This window comes from Notolepis coatsorum (assembly GCF_963971535.1).
Source record: "Notolepis coatsorum genome assembly, chromosome: 9".
Classification (NCBI taxonomy): domain Eukaryota; kingdom Metazoa; phylum Chordata; class Actinopteri; order Aulopiformes; family Paralepididae; genus Notolepis; species Notolepis coatsorum.
The window spans coordinates 6,667,744-6,693,130 of record NC_140173.1 but is presented as its reverse complement, the minus strand read 5'-3'; the positions used below and the strand labels follow the sequence as shown (position 1 = coordinate 6,693,130).

General features: G+C 41.9%; 1 protein-coding gene across 1 annotated transcript in view; it reads left to right on the top strand.

Moving 5' to 3' along the window:
• Nucleotides 1-18,068, top strand: part of foxn2a (forkhead box N2a) — a 78,467-nt gene extending 60,399 nt beyond the window's left edge. The window contains exons 3-6 of the mRNA XM_084321447.1: nt 341-465; nt 13,667-13,716; nt 14,938-15,006; nt 17,457-18,068. Coding sequence (XP_084177573.1) covers nt 341-465; nt 13,667-13,716; nt 14,938-15,006; nt 17,457-17,902 — 690 coding nt within the window. The 3' untranslated portion in view covers nt 17,903-18,068. The remainder of the gene's footprint in view (nt 1-340; nt 466-13,666; nt 13,717-14,937; nt 15,007-17,456) is intronic.
• The last annotated feature ends 7,319 nt before the right edge of the window (nt 18,069-25,387 follow it).

Genomic DNA, 25,387 nt, shown 5'->3' with positions numbered 1-25,387 from the left:
GGTCTTGCATGTAAACACAAACAAGCCATAACCATCTATTTGTCATCATAGTCCTCCTGTGTGGGATTTAAAGGCAAATCAACCCAGATTTTCACGTCTAAGATGACCCCCCATTCCCCAGGTAATGTTAGTCAAATAAATGGTTTCTTGCCCTGATGAACACAGGTTCACTTTGAGTATTCTACCAGCCAAATAGACTTTTAGAATAGAGTCTGGTTGTTTTACCTGTCAATGTGTCTAGTAGATATTAACCTACCAGCCACAGATCAAATGTACCAGCTGGTGTTAATCTCACACCCTGGTGTTCATGCTCCACTGTTCTCTGTTCTCTATTCTGCAGGCCAATGGCAAGGGTTCCCTCTGGTGTGTGGACCCTGAGTACCGGCCCAACCTGATCCAAGCCTTGAGGAAGCAGCACTTCCCAGCCGCGCACGCCTTCTGCACACCACCCGCTTCCCCACCCAGGTGAGCCCCCACGCCCCACCCACCCACCCAAACACCCACCCAGGTGAGCCCCCACGCCCCACCCACCCACCCAGGTGTCATAGCAGTATGGGGGAGGGGGGAGGGGAGGTACATGTACAGGCAGGGTAATAGAATAAAAATATCAAGACTAGAGGTAAAGTTTGGAGAACTGGCGCAAGGACTTCATGGACTTGATATCAATGGAACAGGCTGCTCTATCTCTTCAAGAGAGTGATAGACCCGATGGCCTTCAAGGTCCCTGGAACTTTATTAGATCACTATCTGGAATATGTTTGTGTACTGAACCTTTGTAACACTCTGCAACCCCCCCCCCCCCTCACCCCCTTGTTGTTATTATTATTATTTTTGTCTTAGTTTGTCTTGTCATGTATGTATTGTCTTGCTTGTGAAAAATAAAAACTTTAAATATGAAAAAAAAAGACTAGAGGTAAAGAACAAGATAAATTATGAATACAAGAAAATAAATAAAGGTGAGGGTCTTATCAGCCGGACAGGTGAGTCATATGTATACTCTATATAACACACTGCACCAGAGTCTGTGCAGGCTTCAGTAGTTAAGAGTCAAAACAGTTCCAACAGTTCTCAAATTATCCAGCCGTTAGTTCTCCAGCCGTTGGCCAGGTCAGTCCTTGCCCCCGGTTGTGGAGCTTGATGGCTACTTATTTGCATCAGTACAAGGAATTTTACTTGGCGAACTAAGGCCGTGTTCACATGTGAAAGTCCACGGATAGTCCGGACTTTCTGGTGGACCAAATGTGAGAATGATACATTGTTTGATTTTGGTTTCCGTTCACACTGCCCTTTTTTGAGCGAACCTAATTTGTAAACAAAGGACATGCAGTCGCCAAGTCGTTCATCTTGGACAGATCAGTCGCCCAGGTCATTCATTCTATTGGACGGATCATTTTCGGGAAAATCCCGTCTGAACAGCACGTGAGAATCACCCACCTCACACACACACACTCTCTCTCATGCTTGCTCACGCACACGCTCTCTCTCTCACGCTCACGCACACACACTCTCTCTCTTTCATGCTCGCGCACACACACTTTCACTCGCTCGCTCGCACACACACACACACACTCACTTCCAAAAATCCTGCGCTTCCTAGATTAGGTACTATATAAAGTTTGATTGCGTTCACACCAATAGCAAACCGCACCATGCTCCACTTTGTAACGGACCAAGTCCCAACTTTTCAAGAGGACCATGGTTCCGTTGTTTGGTCCTCACAATAGTTTGGTTTGTGTTCACACCTCCAAACGAAACAGACTATTGATTTAAAGGGGAGATGAAGCATAGCGATATAAACAGTCATAGCATCAAATTAGTATTTAGATAAACCACAGAAAAAAATCACGTTATAAAAATAAGGCGTTTCTAAGAAAAAAAGATTTGTTATGTCCATTTATGTAGCATAAATCAACAGGTGCGCCGCCATTTTGTTGCTGACGTCAGGGAGATGGTTTCTTCCGGAGGCGGAGCCTCCCACCTCAGAGAATTGCACGCTGTAGCAATATTATTAGGCTCCTCAAATATCGTTATTCATAAAAACACATTTATGTAATATTTTACAGCATTGAGCAACCCCAACAGGGGGATGCTGCTGCTGCATATGTATGCTCTTGTCATCTTTGAGATGGCGAGACCTGCAGTTGGCACCTTAGATGGCGAGACCTGCAGTTGGCACTGTGTGAGGCCACAACATTTGAGCAAATTAATAATACTGCATGTTCTGAAGGTCCAGATTAATAATTAGAATGAGTTCAACAGAAAGGTATAGATTAGGCTATCACCTAAAGTCTGTTGGTTGCTATATGAGTTCAGCCTCAACCGAACTCAGTCTAAAGGTCTATTCTGTCTCTGTTATCCTCTGCCCGTCGCCAGATCGCTGCGGGAGTATGTGTTGAGTGGCTCGGCTGTATACAAAACTAACGGTATAACTTTGTCTCCGTTCCAATGCGCGCTGTAAGCAGCGGCGATACAAGGAGCATATACGGGCGAACAATAAAACAATAAAACACTATCAGGTCAACAGTAAATATATATCTTACAAATAAAACAATATATATATATAGAGAAAATAATAATGGGGCTCGACGACCGCGTTACACTCTCCCGGGTTGCACGTATTTTACGGCGACCCTGATGTAAACAAGACGAAAGTCTTTCTCTGGTCTGCATCCCCTTAACAATTGTATGTATTGAGCTGTACTGTACCCATTCTGCAATCTGTTAATAAAATTTTCAATCAATCAATCAATCAAACAGACGTTGCCCTACCCGAGCTCTACCAGGCAGTGTATTCGCACATTGATAGCCTTCTGAAAGAAGACGTTTCTTCAATTAGCTTTACCAGTGATATTTGGAGCTCTGATGTCAGCCCCATGTCAATGCTGAGTTTGACAGCTCAGTGGATTGACGCAGACTTCCAACTCCGTAAAGCGCTCCTGCATTCACAAGAGTTCTCCGGCTTCCATACTGCTGCAGGCTGCAGCGCTGGCATGGCAACAGCATTCGAGAATATGTTCCAGACGTGGCATATTCCGAAAGAAAATATTCATGTCGTACTCCGAGATAATGCCCGAAACGTGGTCAAATGCATGAAAGACGCAGGATTACAAAGTTTGGGATGTATGGCCCACGCGCTTCAGCTGGCTGTCCAGTGTCCCCGCCAATGTTCCGAGACATATTTATATATTTGTATAATTGTTAGGCTATTTGAATCCACCATTTAGGGCTGGTGTATTCAAATAGCCTAACAAATAAAATGTAATATGTCTCGGAACATTGGCCCGCAGATGCACCACTGCAAACCAAAGAAATGTGAACTCAAGAAGCCAAAACGAAGTTTAGCCTGTTTTAGAAGGCTATAGCCTAAAAAGAAAGTTGCCTTTTACCACGCTTAGCCTATATTTTACGCAGTGTTTAGCCTATTAAATAGGCTAATTGTTTTTTTTATTCGTTTTAACTTTCAGCCTGTTAATAAATGTGTCGTTAATTCAGTATTTAACTTTTTTTTTTTGTATTTTTTTTTTTAAACATAACATCAAATTAGACACACAAGCATTAACAGTAAACATCCAATGAAATCACCATTTGAATCATTATAAATGTAGTATACGAGATATATACCTAATACTTGCTATCTAATACCCTACATCATTATGCTCTTGCTCGCTCACCCCCCCCCGGATCCCCACTTGGATAATCCATCCATTTTCATTCGTTTCTAACCTGGCACTACAATTCATATGCTAGCTTTTATTCTCTCCACCACTTCTAACCAGATTGCAATGTTGGTTTCACTGACACCTAAAATTCTTGCTGTAGAAATTTCTAGATAAATCACATCGAGATAGGTAAGAACCCATACCTTCCGGCACATTTTTTCCGGTTGAAACCATTGTGATGCTATCAGCTTTTTAGCCGCTGTGAGACCAGATAAAACTAGTCTCTTTAGCTGTATAGGGGCTGCAAACTGAAAAACAGCAGCAATACAGAGGGGTGTACAGGTATGTTCAGAAATAAGAATTCTGATAATTGCTCGGACACTTCTTTCCAGAATATCTTAACCGGTGGGCAATCCCAATACATGTGCATAAATGTACCCTCATCCCCATTTGTACATAAGGAACATCTGGAGTCTTGTTTAAGTCCCATTCTGTTAAATCTTATAGGAGTCAGGTATGTCCTATGAATATAATTAAGATTAATTTGTTGATGGTCCGGGTTACGTGACGCAATTCGAACGTTTGCCCAGACTTCTTGCCAATCAAAATCTATTTCCAAGTCTGGTATATCCCTCCTCCAGACTGAGTCTAGGGGGAGGATTCCATACGAGGACGTTAGTAAGTGATGATAAAAATCAGATACGAAGCCTCTCGATGTCTCTCTTTCATAGAAGAATTTGTGATATCTGTGGTGCTCAATTGGTATCCTTAATGGGACTCCATGAGCCTTCAAACAATCCAATAACTGTGTGTAAAAATAATATGTGGAACTGGTGAGGTTACATTTTTTATGTATGTCTTGATAGCTACGAAAACCCTGTTTGTTGAAAACATCTCCCAATGTGTGTATGCCCTGCTTTTCCCATTTGGGGTATCTTATAGGTCGTTTTCCAATAAGGAGTGCATTGTTATTGAATAGGGGAGTATGACTATGCCATTTATGTTGGTTAGAATATTTTTTTTGTGTTTCACGCCATATCCGGATCACATGAGTAATAAGGGGGCCAAATTTCTATTCGCATTGCTTAATTGATAATATGGTGTATACTATGTCCTGCAGTCTATGTGGTGCTACTATATTTTCTTCTAAGTTTCTCTAGGATACAGATGCTTGGGAATCAAACCAGGTTGTCAGTGGTCTTAAAGAGTATGCTTTGAAATAGTGGTAAAAGTCTGGAAATGCCATACCTCCGTCGGCTTTGTTTCTCTGTGCTGTGGATCTTTTTATTCGTGGAGGTTTGTTATTCCAAATAAATGTATATGCGGTGGAGTGTAATTTTTTCCAGTAACCATCAGGAGGGGGTAACGGTAACATTGAGCTAATGAAGTTGATTCTAGGTAAAACATCCATCTTAACTATTGATACTCGTGCCTGTACTGAGTTTTTAAGTTTGGACCACCTGTCAAAGTCGTATTTGATCTTATCTTGGAATTTTATGTAATTGTACTTCACCGTTTGGCTTATAGTAGGGAATACCTCAACTCCTAAACATCTGAAGTGTTTAACCATTGGTATTTTTTCTGGAAGGAGTATATTCTTTGCAGGGGCATTAAGTGGAAGGAAGGCCGACTTTGGCCAATTTATTTATTTAACTTCTTGAATTCATATTTATTTAGGCTATGCTAATTAAAAACACAAATGTTATGGACATCTAATTTAATTATCTGCTTATTTCGAGTTCGACTGATATGTTTTTCCATATTGATTATTAGTAAATCAAGAGGCCATTAGCCGATATTTGGGGCCGATATTCAATTGCAGGTTAAAGTGAAGATGTTAGTGTCACAATTGACTGTAACACAAAGCTGCCTGTTAACTCATTCTGGGCCAACAGCGCCCTCTGCTGATGGCCCTTCCGTGCCAACGCTATAGCCAATGGAGAATAGGACTTATTTGCGAGTACTTAAAACATATCAAATATAATAGCAATAGATCTAAATAACACAGTGATCGTCAATGAGTTGCTTCCAGTCAACATGCACGAAACAGATAATTTTTTCATACATACATTTCCATTTTATACCGTGATGAATATCAATATATTTCTAGAGCGTTCTGTCTCATCTCAATAAACTCCAGCAAATCAAGCTTAAATGTATTTCCTTAGAAATCGTGCCATTTGTCGCTTGATTTATGAATCGTTTTCAAATAAACGCTAGATTATCGATATTATATGTGTCCTTATGCACAAAGAGAAGAGGGTCTGAAAAATCACTTCTCCATACTTTGGTCAGTGCGAACCTCACACACACACGCGCTCCGATGGCGGTGATAGGAACATCTGATTACCCCAAGATTCGTAACATAAAGGCCTTACCTCACATCTGATGTCATGCAAATAGATTAATCCAATTCCTGATCGCCATTCCAAATATCGATTGCGTCCATTGATCCAACATTATAGTCCAAAAAACATAATCCACGATGCTCCCAGTGGGGGGACTCAATGCAATAGTATCCAGCTGCATGCCCGAGAAGGGAAACCTGGACCGGATTTATTTTTTTGATGCACAGCCAATCCAATCCAATGATGTGCAATACCATCCGGGAGACGATAGGCGGCGGTATTTGCCCTTTGCGAGCTCAGACCCATTCCCAATGATAACGTCAGGCTGGATGGATGAAAAATGAATGGATATCACTAATAAAATAAATAACGATTAAAACCCGACTATACTCGTGATTGGCACGGAAGCGATGGTGAGTTAACCCGACTATACTCGTGGTTGGCAATGAATGGGTTAATGAAATAACTTGTAAAATACAAAACAATAAATGTAAATGTGTTTGGAGTTTCCAGCAGGCACTAGACTAAACTGAACAACATGGGGAAAACATTATGATATATGAATTAGGCTGTGTTAGTTAGTTTGTTTTATTTGACAATTTTAAAAATGGATATACACAATGCAAACATACATGGCATCACATTAGGGGCGACAGTGGCTCAGGAGGTAGAGCAGTCGTCTGGTAATCCGGAGGTTCCCGATTCGATTCCCGCTCCTCCCGGGCAGTATGTGGAAATGTCCTTGAGCAAGACACTTAACCCCTAATCGCTCCCGATGTGCAGGTTGGCACCTTGCATGGTTGCCTCTGCCATCGGTGTGTGAATGTGTGAATGAATGGGTAAAATGTGAGGAACAAATTGAAAAGTACAATATAAATGCAGCCATTTACCATTTTACATGAATGCATACCGAAGTGCAGAGGGTGGCACACAAAAAGGTTGACAAAGAAGCCAATTTATTTCCATTGTGACCCCTCGACATGCATGGAGTGCATTCTGGCACGATGTTATTAACTAATACCCTGAAACTCAATAACAACTTTAGTTGATCTGATCTTTGTGATTTTTCTGTTGGACATGGTGTTAGCATAAACACCTGCTGTGAACGCTCCTTCACTTAAAACCAGCTGTTCTTCCCCGCAGCAGTTGGGTAACAAGGCTACTTCAGGGTTGGTCAAAATCACAGCTGGCTTCAAATGATGGACAATCTTTTTAAACAACTCACTGTAGGGCGTCAGGGTGGCGCACCACGTAACGCACTGTAGTGCAACCAGCGTTTCCGTTAGCCGGTAATTACCGGTATTTGACCGGCAAAATCTGTTGAAGTCCGACATATTTAATCTCTCCGGTCTTAATGTCCGGTGAAAATAATTCCCTCTAAGCACAATTTGATTATTTGGTTGAATTGTATTAAAATAGGCTAAAATTAAATAGCCTATGCGATGAACGAAACAATCATTACATTTGTTTCATCGTTGCTTCACCAAGCAGGTATAATAATGACACCGCTGTGTCAGCGGGAGATTGCTGCTAGATTTGCGACTGCATGCAGCTGCAGAGCCACAGAATCCACCATAACCCACCCATTTGTACTGGCACAGTGCAGTACTCCAATTCAGCCATTGACAATTCAGCTGTTGGGTGGGGGGCGCTGTTGAGCGGTCCCCAGATAGAGCCTTAAAACAGCTGAATCTGCTGCTCTGCAGCGACATACTCTTTGCAAATAAGTCGTTGCGAGGTGGAGAGAGTCATCACGCAAACCCACGATAATGTTGCCGTCTCTCTGCCAAATTTCTCAGTTCTTCGCTTGATATAATTAATACAAATGTCCAATATAACGGAATTCGTTAGCCCATAAAAATGTGATTATAACAGACTGCTGTTTATTAATGTCGGGCGACTGCCCACAGACACCTATTTGATTTAAAGTCGGCAGCAGCACGGAGTCTCGGGACTTATTTTATTTGGAATATAATGACTGTATACCCAAAAGTAGCCTAGTTTTAAGTTAAAATATTATAAATCTACATGCCTTGAGGATGTCAATTATTTTTAAGCTCAATAAACTCTGACCGGAATTTCTCTCATTTGACCGGTAGATTTAAATCTACCGGACCCTGAGACCGGCAACAATTTTTTCTAACGGAAACCCTGAGTGCAACACATAGCCGTCCCGGGTTCGACTCCCGGACCCGGCAACCTTTGTCGAATGTCTTCCCCCATCTATCCTCCCATAATTCCTCTCTGCCGGACTTGTCCAAAAAACGAATAAAAATCTACCAAAAACATAATAATAAAAAAAGAAATTATAAAAAAATAACTCACTGTTGTGCTGTTGTAGGATAGCAGGTGTTCTCAAGATATTTGAGGTCTTATCTTTCAAAGTGGAATGCAGGAGAAGTCGGGGCTCCTCTCGCACTATCAAATAGAGCTGCCGCGATTACCGCATTACCGCGGTATCGCTGTTACATCACGGCCACCGCAGAGTAGGCTAAATACCGCATCACCGCTGTTTTTTATAATAATAATAATGAAGTACCCTCCTCTCGTTGGGCTTTCGGCTCTGCAGATATACCCTACTCCTCTGTCGAGGTTCCAAGCGACCCTATTGGGTACCAGAAAAGTCACGTGAAACATTGCAGAGCACTGATTGGTCAGAAGAGAGACGCGTCACACGTTGGGAGCGTCCTGCAGTTTTTTACATCCTGAATGTCAGCCATTGATCAGAGCTCATCACAACACGGCTAATAACGTTAGCTTTAGCTCCCCGCCGGAGTGGACTACCATCGCTCATCAGGAGTACTAAACGAGACATAATGATTTTACTGTCTGCAACGAATGTTATAATAAAAGCCCTTCGTTCTATACACTTGTCTGATTGAAAACTTTATTAACAGACCGCAGAATGGGACAACTCAGCACGCTCTGAGCAAAGAAAGGAACTGAGATGGTCCGGTAAATACGCTGATGTTATTGAACGTATAACTATATAATGGTAATGCCACAAAACGAATGCCTTTATTATAAAGTAGTAACTTTATAGTAATAATAATAAGAAAGGGTCGGGGGGGTAACCACCCCTGCCCGCGACACCGAGTGAACGGCGCACGACCAGAGGGGAAACTTCGAATCCGTGTTTCACTTTCAATAACTAATGCGTGCTTGCCGAATCCCAAACAATATTCATGCTGCAAAGTGCATTCAAACTTTTTTTTTTTTTTGTGCGTGCGGTAATAACCGTGCGGTAAGGAAAACATCAATACCGCGGCAGCTCTACTGATCTTTGTCCTTTTGGATCTCTCATACATGCTCTCTCTCTAACACACACGCACACGACAAACACACATGCTCTCTCTCTCTCTCTCTCTTTCTAACACACACAGTCTGCCTATGGCGGCCTTTCTCGATGGCTAGGCTGTGCTCGCTGAGTTTGTAAAGGATGCACTTTTATTCTACCAGTTAGGGTCGAGGATTCTACCTGCTTCCATGAAAGCCTAAGTGAAGATGAAAGCCTCAGTGCTGTTTCATACTTTCAGAGTGCGAGAGTCCCCACTTGACATTGGATTCTTTACAATGAGTGCAGTTTGGATAGATTACAGATCAACAAGAATGTTCTTATCATCTTTGGTCTTGACAAAAATCGAAGTACTGGAGTAACAAGTTGTTTTTTTGATGGGGCAACTGTAATATTACTGTAACGTGTTACTAGTAAACATTGATATTGATCTGCAATCTGATATATCGGTTCAATCCATTCCTCACAAGGAATTAACAGGACTAGGATCTTGGGGTTTCCTTTCAGGCTACAGTCCACTCTCCACATGTGGGTCCCTGCAGAATTAAGTATTTTATAAATCTGTCATGTGATGTGAATGCTAACCCACCAAAGACTATACCTTTTCATGTGCCTACAATATAATTTAGATTTGACCTCAAGCTATATCTGTGACTCACTGTGGTTATGCTGCTGTAAATAGACTTACTAAATATGGGTTTGAGCTGCTTGTTTAGATTCATGTTGGACCGAAACAACTGTGAACCTCAGCTGACCCTCTCCTCTCACCTTCCTCCACTCTAAATTAGTCCAAGACCAGAAATCTGACTAATCAACACTACCACCCAAAGATGGCCAATGTCTGAGAAGTTACATGTCTGTAGATAATATTTTGATATGATAACCATTGCTGAGTGGTAGCTTTGCCATGGTTTTATATACGCCCATGAAGATACCCGATATCTGCACCACGTAAAGGGGCAACCTCACCTGAGTCCATATGAACATATTGCTGTGTGACAAACCTTCAAGACAGTAATGTACAAACCATTTGGCATCCCAAAGATTTTGCCATCTTATAGGCACCTTTCTGGCAATGAGAAAATGCTTTGGGACGAGTTTCAGCATGATTCTGAGCACATTGACATAGTCAACTGCAACAGAGTCCTGGAGACATGGGGATATTTTTGAGCATTTCAAAATCTACAAAATACAACGTTGGTTGTATTTATTATGTCAGAAAGACCTGCATGGTCAACAACTGCTACCACAGAGGCCTGCTGCGGTCCCAGGACCTGAAACAATATAGCAAGATTCTAGTCCACTCAAACAACCATTTCAAGGACGTTTTGATTTACTCTGGATTTTTGGAATAGTTGTACTGTAAAGACAGAGGGCTAATGTAACAGTTTATAATACATATACATATGCATCAAACCATGCACATAAAACAGCAGCACTGAAACATAATGCACAAAAAAATTAGTCTCATCACAGGCTCTCTGCATCATTTACAGCTGGCTTAAGAGGACAGACACACTTTTGCACAACATAAGCATTAGCTATATACAAATACAATGACTTGCACTTACATATCTGAAGGTCTACTTGTAAATTAAGTCTATGCGACGATATCCATAAAACTTGCATTAGCTCAAGTCCACACGCTGTTGCCTGCGGCAGTAGAAAACTTTACCAGGTCAGTCTGAAACATTCTGACGATTTTCTGCCTCTTTCTTTAATCAACTCTGGTGTAGATCCCCTTAAACGTGTCACATTCTCTTTGCTTAAAGAAAGGTTTTCTTGGCTAGACTTGACAGACATTGTGAGGTATTAGGCAGCCAAATGGATTTAAAGCCTTGCCTAAATGCAGCTCCTGCACTAAATTGGATAGTGCACCTTTAGGCTACCAGGGTACTTTATTCACACAGTAAGGCAATTGATAGAAAGCACAAGTTATTTTCTGATTTTTATTGAAAGTATTATTAATAGCCTGATACCAAAATAAGCTCCCATTATATCATGATTTCTTTGGAGAAGCCATGCAATTCTATGTGAAATCTGACATTCTGCACCACCTTGGCCCAAATTGAATGCTCCTATAGATATTCAGCACCCCCATGCCTATGGCCCAAATTGAATGGTCCTATATAGACATTCAGCACCCCCATAGGCCAAATGGAATGTTCATATAGACATTCTGCACCCCCATAGCCAAAATGGAATGTTCCTTAGTTTCATAACCTCTTTTTCCCCACTGACTAGACCAGGGGTGTCAAACTCATTTTCACAGAGGGCCACATCAGCATTATGGTTGCCCTCAAAGGGCCAAAGACCGTATAAATGTTAATGTAGTGTAAAATAAATGTAGCTACTCATTTACATATTGTTAAACATGTTGTTTCTGTATTTATTACTTATTCAAGTTATACATATTGCATATGCATTTGCATAGATGTAAAAATATATGTTATTTTAACAAATAATTTTAGTTTATCAGAACCCCATATTACTCCATCAATCAATGATCAAACCATTCAAGTAAATAACAAAGGAGAATATCATCAAATACAAGCTATGACATTAAGTTTGTTCAAAACCTTTTTGTCACAGTCAAGAGGGGCAGAACTAACAACTGTGAGCTGCAAAGAACACGTGGGACAGATGTAGCAGATGTTACAAAAACAAATGGCTGCACACAACCTTGCAGAGGCCATACATCCAACTAATGGAAGATAGTTTAATTAACTTTAATTAACAGATTGCAGAATGTGTACAGTACAGTACAGCTCAATACACACAATTGTTAAGGGGATGCAGACCAGAGAAAGACTTTCGACTTGTTTACATCAGGGTCCCCCATTTTCAATTCGTAATGAAATTGCTATTATGTGTCTGCATGAACACACAACTGTAACTGTACTCAAAAATAACAAAATAAGGGTTGTCTCAGTACAGGGCAGCACGGTTGGTACTGGGCTGCTCACTAAGGTCTAATGTGAGCCGTATGCATGCCTGCCTCTCTTGGCTTAACGTTGAAAATAGATCGTCTTTTAATATACTTGTGCTGTTCAAGTTGGTCATGAGCAGTAAAACTCCTGTTTTTATACATAATCAGATTGTTTTTAGTAATACTGTGCACAAGCATTACACTAGAGGTTCCAGTAGTGGGCAGCTTGAATTGCCAGGTCCTAAAACCAACGCTTTAAGGAGATCTTTTATTTTTAGAGCATTAACTCTTTGGAATGGCCTGCCTCGGAACCTCTGCTGCATTTACAGTAGATTCACCTTTAAAAATAATCAAATTGTTTTTAAATTGTTTTTAACACTGTAAAGTAATTTTTTGTTTTACACAAATGTAATTTTAGCTATATTAATTGTTACAGTAGGTTCATTATGCATTGTGTGTACTGACTTTTAATAATTTAGTTTTTTGCAATAGTGATTGTTTTTGTATGTTTTTTTTTGTGTGTGGACCCCAGGAAGACTAGCTGGTTGCTATCGCACCAGCTAATGGGGATCCCTAATAAAATAAAATAAAATAAAATAAAATCAGTTCACAACTATATTGGTCAAGTTTTGGGTGGGACTTGTTTGCGTCCCTACAGCTTCTTATTCAATTGAGCGAGATGCTCGGTTATGTCACACAGCCAGTTTGCATCTGACAGTTCAGACAATATTTCTTCAACCCTTTGTTACCTATTCCGCCTGGATCTTTTTTGTATTTTGGGTTGTAAAATTGTCAAAGTGTCTGAGGAGTAAGTGCTTTTGGCTTTTTTTCTTTGTTACTTCATCAATACCTCAGATGTTCAACATACATGTATGTGTAAGAATGTGTAATAACTAAGGCTGTCAAAGTTAAAGCTTTATTAACGCATTAACCCACAATTATTTTAACGCCGCTATTTTTTAACCCAAGATTAATGTTAAAAAATAAAAAATAAAAAAATAAATCCCGGGCTCTTGGGGGGCCACATCAAATGACGTGGCGGGCCACATTTGGCCCGCGGGCCATGAGTTTGACACCTATGTACTAGACTGTGAGACTTGCAGATGAAGCAAGCTCCTTCAATGAAATCATCGAACAGTCTAGTAAGTCTACTATTCAGTGTCGCCCCTAGAGAATTCTATAAAATCACAATGCTGTCTTTGATCAAGTCAAAGTGGAAGGCTCAAGGCAGAGTGCTTAATTACCACACACACAAACAATTGTGCAAGTCCTTTCTTTTTGGGGGTAAACAGCTCAGAGGTGCTCACAGCAACGTAGATCAAATGTACAACACAAGATGGGATGCAGACGAGACAGTCTATTCCCACAGTAGGTGACCCATTTTGAACTTTGTTTACCCGTTCTGACTGTTGAATCTTTTGTCTGCCTACTTCAGTGCCTCCTCGCCTCCTCGCCACCTATTCCTGCAAGGATGTTCACTCAAAGGTTAGTCCAGAACCACCTAACTGCCCTCATCACCTCTTTCTGTGCTCTTGGTGACGGAGCAAGAGCAAGACACTTAACCCCTAATTGCTCCCGATTTGTGCAGGTTGGCACCTTGCATGGTTGCCTCTGCCATCGTTGTGTGAGTGAATGCTGACATCACAAATTCAAGGGTTCTCTCTCTTATTTCTAGCTTTAGGAGAGAGCGGTGCTGACTGAACTGCGACATTCCTGTGTTTTAAGGTTTAAATGGAGCATTAAACAAAAGCTACCTGCCCAATCGAAACCTACAGATGCTAATACATCATACTCGTCTTCAGCTCCTGTTTGTGCCGTGTTCAGAATTTTTTATTTATTTTTTGCTACTTCACATTTCAATCACAGGATATTCAGCATCGCTATTCTTTCATCCTCAACACTTTCAAGCCACCTAAGCCTTGTGTAGATGATTTTGAGGAGAGCTCCTGTTGTGCATTTCAGCCCCTCCCGTTTCCCCTCACGGTTTCGTAACCTTGACGACAGGCAGAGGTTTTGCTGAGTGTAGAGCACTCAGTCTCAACATAATCATTAATAATTTAAACCCCCCCAGAAGTGAGTTATGGGGCCCTTCTTTAGATCGTAAAGAAGGTTGGCGGTAGCTTAATTCCATCCCCCGGTTTGTTAAGGCAAATCTTTTCCTAACGGATACGATATTCCGTCGTCATTAGTGGAGTCATTCCTGGGCAAAAGCTACTTAAGGAAGTAGTAGCTCCTCCAAGATGAAGCACCTAGACCTGCTCTCACGACTAAGGGAAGGCCACCATTATGGTTGTAACAATTCAATCCAAACGATTAGATTTTGATATGGTAGATATTAATGATTGGACGCATCATAAAGTTTTATACGGGGCGCCAGGGTCCAATTCGAATTTCAATAATTTCATTACATTAATAAAAATATTAATAATATAATATATAATAACATTATTAATATATGATTCAGTCGACAATAAAGGAATTTATGCAAAAGAAAAAGCTTACACCAACCCATTAGTTCACAGCAATACACTTTTATAAATTAATTACATGGATAGGTAAATAATGCACATTCATTTCCATTTATTTTGACAAGTACATTTTACAGATGGACGCAATCGCATTCCCACATTTCACATCGACGTTCCTTTTATTTATTTATTTATTTTTCATGCCCCTAATCACCATGCATGTTCTCTCCTCTTCCAGAGTCTGACATTGACGCAGCCACTGCCATGATGCTCTTAAATTCTACCCCCGGTCACCACGGCGACCCATGTAAGAGACTTCAGAGCCCAACGCCACTTCACCGTTCCTCGTCTCCACAAGCCGCCTGTCATCGCTTTCATCTTTTTTTTATTATTACTTTTGGCTGCACCACTCATTCACCACCTGACACCCCACCCCACCACCCAATCTGACTGGATTTTATAGGACATTTATTGCTTTTTCTCAAACCATATTGCTTGATCTTAAGGTTTTGAAGCGAGATTTAACGTGGTGTTCCTGAGGGGGGAATGTCGGCTCTTACTGACGCAATGACGCATACAGTCTTATTATTTTAATTTAATTTTTTTTATCACATGCTGCATTTCTTTTGGCAGCGTTGTATTAACTGTAGTCGAAGCCGGTTGTCCCATATAACTCACTGGTACTTAGGTAAAGAAGTGGCTTAGGCCTAACAAAAATAATAGTTGGTTTCAGGTTGGTTGTCAGTTTGGCCATGGGTAGGTAGGGAATTTTTTTTTTTTTTTTTTATTTTTTTATTCTTTCCCACGGCGACTATGGATAGGGAATTTCTTTATTTAATTAACCCTTTCACTGCCACACGACAGAAGGTTAGCCCTTTACTATCACACAACCGACGGCGATGCTCCATCATTAGCATCATTAGCTCCGCGGATGCGGAGCTAATGATGCTAATGATGGAGCATCGCCGTCGGTTGTGTGATAGTAAAGGGCTAACCTTCTGTATTGTCACAGTGAAAGGGTTAACCGGCTGTCGTGTGGCAGTGAAAGGGTTAAAATGTTCACAACAACATGGATGCATGTACTCTGCCAGCATGTTTAATATCCATAATACTAAATGTTTGACTAAGATTTCTATGAAACTTTATTCTTAAAAAAAAAAAAAAAAAAAAAAAAAAAGGATTTTTTTTTTTTTTTAATATATAATTTTTTTTTTAAACTCATAAAATATATTGGGTCGCACCTAAATCGGCAGGGTCGGTCGGCAACCTGAAACCAACCATTATTTTTGTTAGGCCTTAGCGCTCCGTAGCCTCCACTGTTTATTAAGTAAGGCACCAGCGCCACCGCTGTTCATCATGGAATATTATGAGACATCATCTCATTCTCAATACCACCTAAACTAAAGAGATGATCTATGACCCCAGAGAACTGGGAGTACATGACCCTGTGGTAATTGGCGACTGTGAAATAGAGCAGGTTGCATCGTACAAATACCTAGGAATCCACATGGATAATCGCCTGAAATGGGATGTACATGTTGATGTTCTGTGTTCCAGACTAGCCCAACGACTGCACTTCCTCCGTAGACTCGGACTGTTTGGTGTGAGCACAGCGATCATGACCACATTTTATAAAGCTGTCTTAGAAAGCCTGATGAGATATGGGATGGCAGCATGGTTTGGTACACAGTACAGTGCAAGTCAAAGCTTGAAAGGCTAGTGAAAGCAGCGATGAAGGTGACCGGAAACACCAAGTATCCCTCTCTCCAATCTATCTTTGAGAATGTAGTGGTCAGCCAGGCACAGAGAATCTTACAGGACCCTTCCCATATTCTATATCCTGAATATGAAGTTCTTCCCTCAGGGAGACGGTTCAGAGCAAGTAGATACAAGAGCAACCGCTACAAGCTCTCCTTCCTTCCTACATCCATCACTCTCCTAAATAACACTAGAGGTCTATTCCTTTGAGGTGCCACTTAACAGTGGGCTGTCACCTCTTTCTTTCTTGTCCAAGTCCAAGTCCTTTTTACTAACTGAATGAATGAATGATTGTATATATATTTTTTTCCTTCTTTGCTTACACTGTTATCGCAGACTGATGCAGCACTGATGTTCCTAGTAAATTTCCCCTCTGGGACAATAACGTTTATTCTTATCTTATTATTATAAAACGTAATTGACCGATCGCAAACCCTGCCCCCTTTTCTTGATCCTCCAATCGCAACTGGTGCTTCTTCTCTGGAACCAACAATTGCGATTGGAGGATCAAGAATAGAGGGGCGGGGGTTGAGACTGGTCTGTTGCCAAACGTTTCTATCACTGACCAAGGAAACTATATGAAAGAAGGAAGGGTCATTACATCACCGTGCGGCGCATGAAGCCACATTGGTGTGGGAACTTTCAGTTCGGCCGACATTGCGTTGAATTGGATCTCTCCATTTAAACAGATTATTACCTTGAATGTCAGAATCATCTGCAATCTGTTGCATTGTTAACTAGCTAATGTTTGATATATTGGTTGATGAAAAATGTCTCGGATGTTTTTTGTACTATTTACATCTCCCATAGGCTTCAATAGAGCTGGCACCAAGCAGTGTATAGAACGCTGGTATTCTGATGTCATGACCCTTCCTCCTTTTATAGTTACCTTGCCACTGATGCATGTCCATGTTTTTCTTTTTTAAGTGTCAAAAGAGGAATCTGTCTCTGCTCAACCCTCTCTCCCTCCTTCTCTTGGTGTCTTCCTCTCTCTCCCAGGCGACTCCGACAGCCCGCTGGACCTCTCCCGGCCGGACTCTGTGCTGGTGAGCAGTGACCCCAAGCAGGACCACAACTACAGCAGTGTGGCTCTGCAGCGCTGCTCCTCCCGCTCCTCGTCGTCCTCCTCCCTCTCCTCCCTGGACGAGGGCGGCTGCGACCGCGGGCAGACCCGCCGGGCCGGCAGCGAGGGCTTCCACAGTGACGAGGACTCCGACCTCTGGGACGAGAGGCGTGGCCGCCGCCTCTTCCACCCGTCTCGCCGCGCGCCGCCCCCCGCTGCCAAGTGGCCTGCGGGCAAGAGGGCGCGGCGCGGCGAGGCCAAGCCCGAGCTGGACGACGAGCTGAAGGAGGCGGCCGGCTCTTTGCTGCACCTGGCCGGCATCCGCAGCTACACGGAGGGCTCGAAACGCACTGTCAAGAGCAAAAAACTGAACAGGAAATAAAAATATATATATATTTTCCTGTCAGCCTCTTGACCCTGTGACCCCCCCTCCCAAACCCCTAACTTCTAAACCCCTGATTGTGTGTCATGGTGTGCCTCCTTCTCCTTATCCGATTGGCCATTTTTTTTGCCTTTTTTCATTTAGGATATCTCTGTCCCACAAGACAAATGGCAATAGTATGGTTCACAGTTCACAGGAGAACAAAGCCATATAGAGACTTTTGTAACTTGGGAGGGGATCTGTCGGGCTGGGTTTGGGTGTTTGGGGGATGTGAAGAATCGTCGATGATACCTATCCAAAATGACCTCTCTGCTTCAGCCAGATTAGATCATTGTGATTCAAGGATTTTCTCTCTTGGGGAAAAAACGAGAAGAGAAAGAAATTAAGAAGAAAATGGGGGTAAATTGAAGGTTTTATAACTCATAGTGTTGCATGCTTCCTCCGCAAACCTGTATCCTCTTCCAAGTGAACCTATTTATGAAGCGAATGAGTGCATGTTTGTAACAAACGAGATCTAACCTCCTGGTGTCGTCGATTTCTCCTTTTATTTTTTGCTTTTTTTTAGGCATTCTTGGTCTACAAATCTAAGCAGATGCAATAATTCATTACCTTAAATGCTCTTTTTAATGTTATTTAACAGTGGTATTTTTCAGAGTCCAGTATGACGCTCAAACTTTAGATATACGAGAATGAATGAAGTAGTATTACGATCGCATCAAAAGCTTTTTTTTTTTTTTTTTTTATATATATATACATGAGCTCTGGCTCTATTTCAGGATTAGCAAGATAGTGGAAATAGTGTAAATCTGCCACTGCCAAATTTAATTGCAAAGCTAGCCGTACTACTTTTTCTTTTTGTGAGGCTGAGTCCATTCCAGCGCTATACAATGGAAGGCTATTCCACGCTGTGCAAAACCCATTCTTCATCCTGTCAACTCCTCGTATTCATCAGTGCGTTCTTGTTTCATGTACAAATCGACATTACTACACAGGCCTCGTGTTCGTGTTTCTGTTCACAACCTATGCAAGTTTAAAGATTCAGTACAATATTAATTCAGTCTGCAAAAGCTTATCATGGCACGTTAATGTCGGGAGTTTTTTTTTTTTTTTTTAAAGCTTCAGATGTATTATTTGATTTTGTTATAACCGTTTTAGTGCACCCTCTCTGAGCACAGCCAGCTCTCGGTATGTTGAGGGGGTGTGGCCCTCTTGTTCATTGAAAGGAGATGTCAAGTCGGTGTCATAATACATGAAGCTTTCACATTCAAAAGTCATGAATGTGTCATGAACCCAGTGGGTTGCTATGGGAGATTAACATTGGCTAACCTGTGCTAGCGCACTCCTACGCAGAGCTGTCTCCGTGCCTGTACGTCACAACCTGCTTAACACCTTTGCCCAAGAGAGCAAAAGTCTTAAAAACCAAATCGAGAAGGCGGCTGGGTGGCGCAGCGGACATTGCGCTCGTCACCAACGCATGAGACACCGGTATCGTTGCCTCTGGCTTGGGCCGGCCGTCATACTAACTCAATTGGCAGAGTTAGCGGGTGGGAAGTCGATGGGGTGGTAATCTGGACGTTGTAAACAGTGACTCCTACAGGTCGGTTGGGGCGCCTGCACAGCAGAGACAGGAAAATGGCGGGGGCAATGTGAGCCTCCTACACGTTACTCCTTGCCAATGAGAGTCCGCGCTGGCAGGTGAAAAGATGCGACTGGCTGCCTACTAGGGCTGTCCCCGACTAAGGATTTGGATGGTTGACTATGATTGGCCAAAATTTGCCGTTAGTCGACTATTGGTCGACTAAAAAATATATATATATATTTAAATTTATTTCTTTTTTTATCATTCCATCTGGGCTGTGGGGGGTGCTTAACACATTCGGGGCCATTGGGATGCGTCTAATAAATCTCTAGAGGACCGGCAAATGTAAACAGACTTGGGGCTGTTTGTAGAGCTAAATCTATACTTTATAGTATTGCTATCTGTCCATTCTCATTGTCAATTGGGACCATAAACCGTCCCTTCAAAATGGATTAAAGAAATAATTTTTTCATCAATACGTTCTCATTTTATAGCGCCGTGAATATAAGCGTTATACAGCATTTGGTCTAGTATATTTCCTGGAAGGCGAGATAAAGGGCTAATAGATACTAACGTTATATCCAATGCTACAGTTAAAACTCAAACTGCATATGATCGGCACGATCCTCAAGCATGTATGCATGAAAGGGGGGGGGCGGGGGACGTCGTTTCTTATTATTGATTACCAATAACCGTGTTCGTCTAAGTAGCCACATAGGCCGATCGTATCATATCGTATCATAACCAGGCTCGATCGGGCTGTAATTTACGTGAAAAAGATCTTACCATGAGCCGGTTGGATCCCCCCGAGCATTTCCCCGTTATCGATCGCCATCTGGTAGATCGATATGTCCATTGGCTGATGATAAATCCCCTTATTGCATAGTGAAATCCGCAATCCAAAACGTAATCCAAGCTACATGCTGCACATCCAGAATCCAGCTAACTGAAAACTCCATTGAAAGTAAAAAAAAAAAAGAATGCTCCGTTCAGCCACAGGGCACACTGCATTATCGCGATAGCGCCCCTAAGAGTATCTGGCCGGTATTGCACTTTCTCGAATTCAAAGAGTAGGGTACATCTGCAGTGCATCTCGGCGACCTTGAATAGGTTATTAAAATGGAATAAAAGCCAAAACAACTTGCCACAGATATATCCGTGCTTCTGTCCACAATGGGTGGAATCGAAACACGTATATATCCGCTGTTCGTCCCTATTGTGTTAATGTCTGAAGGAGTCGACTGATGATTTAGTTATCAGAAAAGTAAACAGATTATAGTTCCACGTCTTTGCGTAAGGAAACCATACCGTAGGAAGCCTGCGTAAGGGCCAATGGCTGCGTTCATTGTCGTTTCCATGGACACAGTGAATGAAAAAGACGCCACACGACACAGGAATTAATTGATTTAAAAGAAAAATGTATCTACTTTTTCTCCCCATTTTCTATTTTTTCTCCCATCCCAATTTCGTATTATCCAATTCTACCCTCCCCTGTCTCGAACGTTGTTAGACCATGCCTCCCACTGGTCGGCTGCAATGTGGACGAAGCCTTGCATCACGTGTCCCCTCCGGTACATGAGGAGGCAGCCGTCGCATCTTTTCACCTGCACAGCGGGATCTCAGTGGCGAGGAGTAACGCGTGGGAGGCTCACGCCGCCACCGCTACTTCCTGATTCTGCTGTACAGGCGCACCATTGATTTAACTTTTCAACTTATTTTCAGTTCTTATTTATAAAAGAGATAAAAAAATATAACAATATAATATTGTTTATTCAATATGTTGAATTATAATTATACATGTATAAAATAATACGAGTATATGTAGCACCAGTTAGTTTACTTCCTCTTTGGGCAGAGATGTTTGACAGTGGAATGCAAGTGGAACGTCATCCAACCCTGCATAGGAGAATGGAGACCAGTGTGATCAGTTGCTATGGGAGATTAACATTGGCTAACTGTGCTAGCGGGTGATAAATAAATTGTCACAGTTGCTGTGGATGTTTTTGGAACCACAAAAATGTACTTAAACAGTCAACTGACTGACGGGCCAATCAGGGTAACTGAGTAGAGTATGCAATCTCTTCATGGAAGCAGACTGAATATCTGAAATGGTTTGATTCTGTTGATATCCAGTGGGATATGGATCAAAGGGCTTGAGTCAGCATTCTCACAACAGTTCTAACGTTTTGGCAAATTGTTTATCAACATACCTTCAAAAGTGCTATGAGATTGAAAAAACACGATTTTCATTGTACTGAATCTTTAAGTGGCCCCAGAATGGCGGATGTTGACTGTGTGCTTACATAAAAAACTGTGTGTGTGACTCATGTGAGGCTTAGTGCATGTTGACCTGAGCACAAGACTATTGGCATGACAGGAAAATGTTTGAGGTGGTCAAACGCTCAACTGCCACTCTTTCAATCCAAACGACCCCCCCCTACCGATTAATCGGACAGCTCAATTTAGAGTGAACATGACTGGCGTAATGAGAGATCAAACTTTTGCTACAGCGACACACATGACACATTGGGTCATAAGAGAGCTCTAGCGAGGCAGGATTCTGGTGCTTTGTTCTGCTTTTGATTCCCGTGAATACAGAGTCGGGTTAGTAGTCATTTGGTAGCAAGAGCAGAGAAGGTCGGTATGCAAACGACCAACGGCTCCTGGCAACACTAATTTCCCTGAGAGCACAATACTCATACTTCCCCTGTTTTGTTTTTCTCAACATGTTACCTGTGTACTGTACCTAGTATCCATGTGAAAATCCTATCATTACTTTACTGATACGGCGATATATTGTTAGAATGCAAGTTCGTGGACCGTGTTGGGGCGAGTCAGCAGGGGCTGTGTGCTTTGTCGTGTTCCGTATCCAGGAAGGGGGGGGGGGGGGGGCACTGACGGTCCTGACCAGTCGGTACCGGTTGGGCGGGGGCACTTGTACGCACTTGTCACTCATGGATGAGGCGTGGGAGGGGGACTTACCCTGCACTTGTTGTGCTCCCAATTCTGACTCGCTTTGACAACATCGTCTCCTCCTCGCTCTTCCTCCTAGAACAAAATAAGGAAGTGAGCACTCTCTCCTCAGCCTGTGAAGCAGGGTGTTTATTGTCAGTTGATTGCATACTGTTCAGCAAGAGGAAGTTGCTACTGGCTTACGGAAAAAAGGACAACAGTCGCCAGATAGTCACGTTCAAGACGCAACAGACGCTGCATACAAGAATACAGTGCACAATTGTAACAAGTTTAACTCAAGGAATTTTTCTCTCGCAAAGGAAAAACATTAGACTAGACCACATTTGTCGTATCACCGTTTAGTTTAGTTTGCATGACCAGTGCCAAACATTTTCGCGTGCCACTGAAGTGAACATCACAAAAGGCCATGGTCCCAGTGTCGTCCTCTTCCTAGTATTTAGTTATGTGACTGAGACATTGGCCCAGTTTTCAGAATCGTTGTGACAGGAAATGGGGGAGGACTCTGACCAGAATAGTGACTTAACCAAAACCTCTTTAGTTCTGTCTCTGTTGCTTTTTCTTTTTTTTGACTGAGTGGGAACTTCTCTTTAAGAAGTAAGCTGCAGTTCTCAAAGAATATGATTTTGTATACACTGGTCTTATTTAGCTGTGAAAAGGAAGAACAAATTGTTGTTCATTATCACCTACTTATTTATGACGTTAATTAATTTATGGGATTATTGAATGCATTTCTTTTTTTTTATCCACTTTATTGAATGCATTTCTCTATCAAATAACGGTCATTTGAAACGAGTGACTTCTTACTAGGCACATTTATTTTCCCCTCTGTATAAAATCATCTTGTTAAGACTTATGTTTTTTCCCCCCTTTTTTGTGTTTATTTTACAGCAAAACACCTTTTTTCTTTCACTGTTTTATAGTGATAAAATATGAAAGTATTTTGCCAATGTGTATATTGTCTTTAGATTGGGTGTTTTAATTTTAATAACCATAACTGCCAAGTTTCCTGATGTTTTTGTTTTAGTTTGTTTAGACTGGATTGAAGACATTAATTTTGACCTCTCTCTAACCCCTGAGGGGAAGCAACAGTTGCGTTCAGATGGTCGGGAATAGAGGGCGGGGTTTGAGAGAGGTCAATAATTAACAATGACCCTGACACATTTTGTTGCCAAAATTTGATGTACATTGAAAGCAGTGGGTTGACATTTCAGATAAAACAGACATTGCCCCATGTAGAATAATCCGCTGTACGGTTTATGTTGGATATTCTAAGGCCCCGTTTAGACGGAAACGCTAGCAGGTGAATCCGCAAAAATATTTTTACAGATGTGCCTTTCGTTTATACGGAAACGGCGTTTTTACGGGGTGAAACCGCAAAAAAGTGAGACTACCTTCCAGGGTGGAATTCCTAGAAACGCAAAAGCTTTGCGCTTTCGTCTAAACTATCAAACCGTATAAATCTGTTAAAACGATGACGAAAGGGTTGTCACGGCTCTGGTCGCGCGTACTGCTTACGTCACAGGTAGCAGGTATGCGCCAGTAGCCGAGACGTAAACAAAGCAAGTATGTCTGACTTATATCAACGGAGATCACCTGAAGGCTACATTGGCAGTACTTTTAACCCTTTCACTGCCACACGACAGAAGGTTACCCCTTTACTATCACACAACCGGCTGTCGTGTGGCAGTGAAAGGGTTAAATACACAAGAATCTGTCCCGCGGCGTGAGTGACTGCTTTGGTGCAATCACATTCCCCATCCACAGTCTGCGAATCAGAGGCAGAGTAGGGCGGGTCTTCACAGCACGTCATGTGACATATGCGCCAATCGTGTGACAGCGGGTCTCCGTCGTTACAGCGTCGTCTGCACGGAGAATTCCACCCCAAAACGCTTGTCTAAACGTAAAATTAAAAGTGAAACCGCAAGATGACTTTTGCGGTTTCTGTTCACAAAACGCTCGTCTAAACGGGGCCTAAGTAGCCGACACATTGACTTTTAGCAAGCGATGTCTACACACTAGGATCATTACAACCATGGGGATGATTTACATTTAACTGCCACTGATTACTCAAGCTTCCCAGTATTGTTGTGAGGTGTTTTTAAAAGTGTTTTCAACACTTTTTTTTTTTTTATGGGAAGAGGTGAAATGTGTTCCCCAGGCTACTGCCGTTCTCTGTAGTTTGTCGAGACATAACCTAGAGCGTAGGGCATACTGGCGGGAAACAATGGCGGCTACTTGAGGAGAATCTTACTCGTTGCTTCTGTAGCACTTGCAAAAAGAAAGCTTCAGTCGCTCCCAGAGCGACAGCGATTCTGACTCTTGAGAGCGAGTGAATGTTGATCTGTGAATGAGCTACCTAATAGTCCTGGGGTCCCCAATACTTAACTCAACATCAATGCGGCATAGGATTGCTTCAATGCTTGACAGTTGTTATTTTGAATATTGATTTTATGTGATTTTTCAAAATCTTTCTGTTGCAGTTAAAGATGGTTCCAATGAGCGTTTTTGTTGCATTTAACTAAGTAAAGCTGCCAACCCAGTATCAGTTTGTGTCAGTTGTCTGCCATGTCTGTTAGACAGACACACCTTTTTGGTTTTTGTATGCTAACCTCTGTTGATAAAATGTTTATAAAGTTTATTTTCGCCAAAGATATGCAATTGCATTATATATGGTATTACAAAATAATAATAAAAACAATCTTGTTTTATCACTGTCGTTATGTTTGTATTTTTGTAATCATTAGGCTTACCTTCCTTAGTAACAACTAACAACCACACCACCCCCCTTCCATATGGTATATCTATCCTGAAATGCACATGGACATACAAATACTGTTTTAGTGTATTTGTTACTACCGGTCCATGGTATTTGTGCAGCTACCCTGTCAACATTTCACCTTCCAAAGGTGGTCTGAAAAATGAATGTCTGTCAT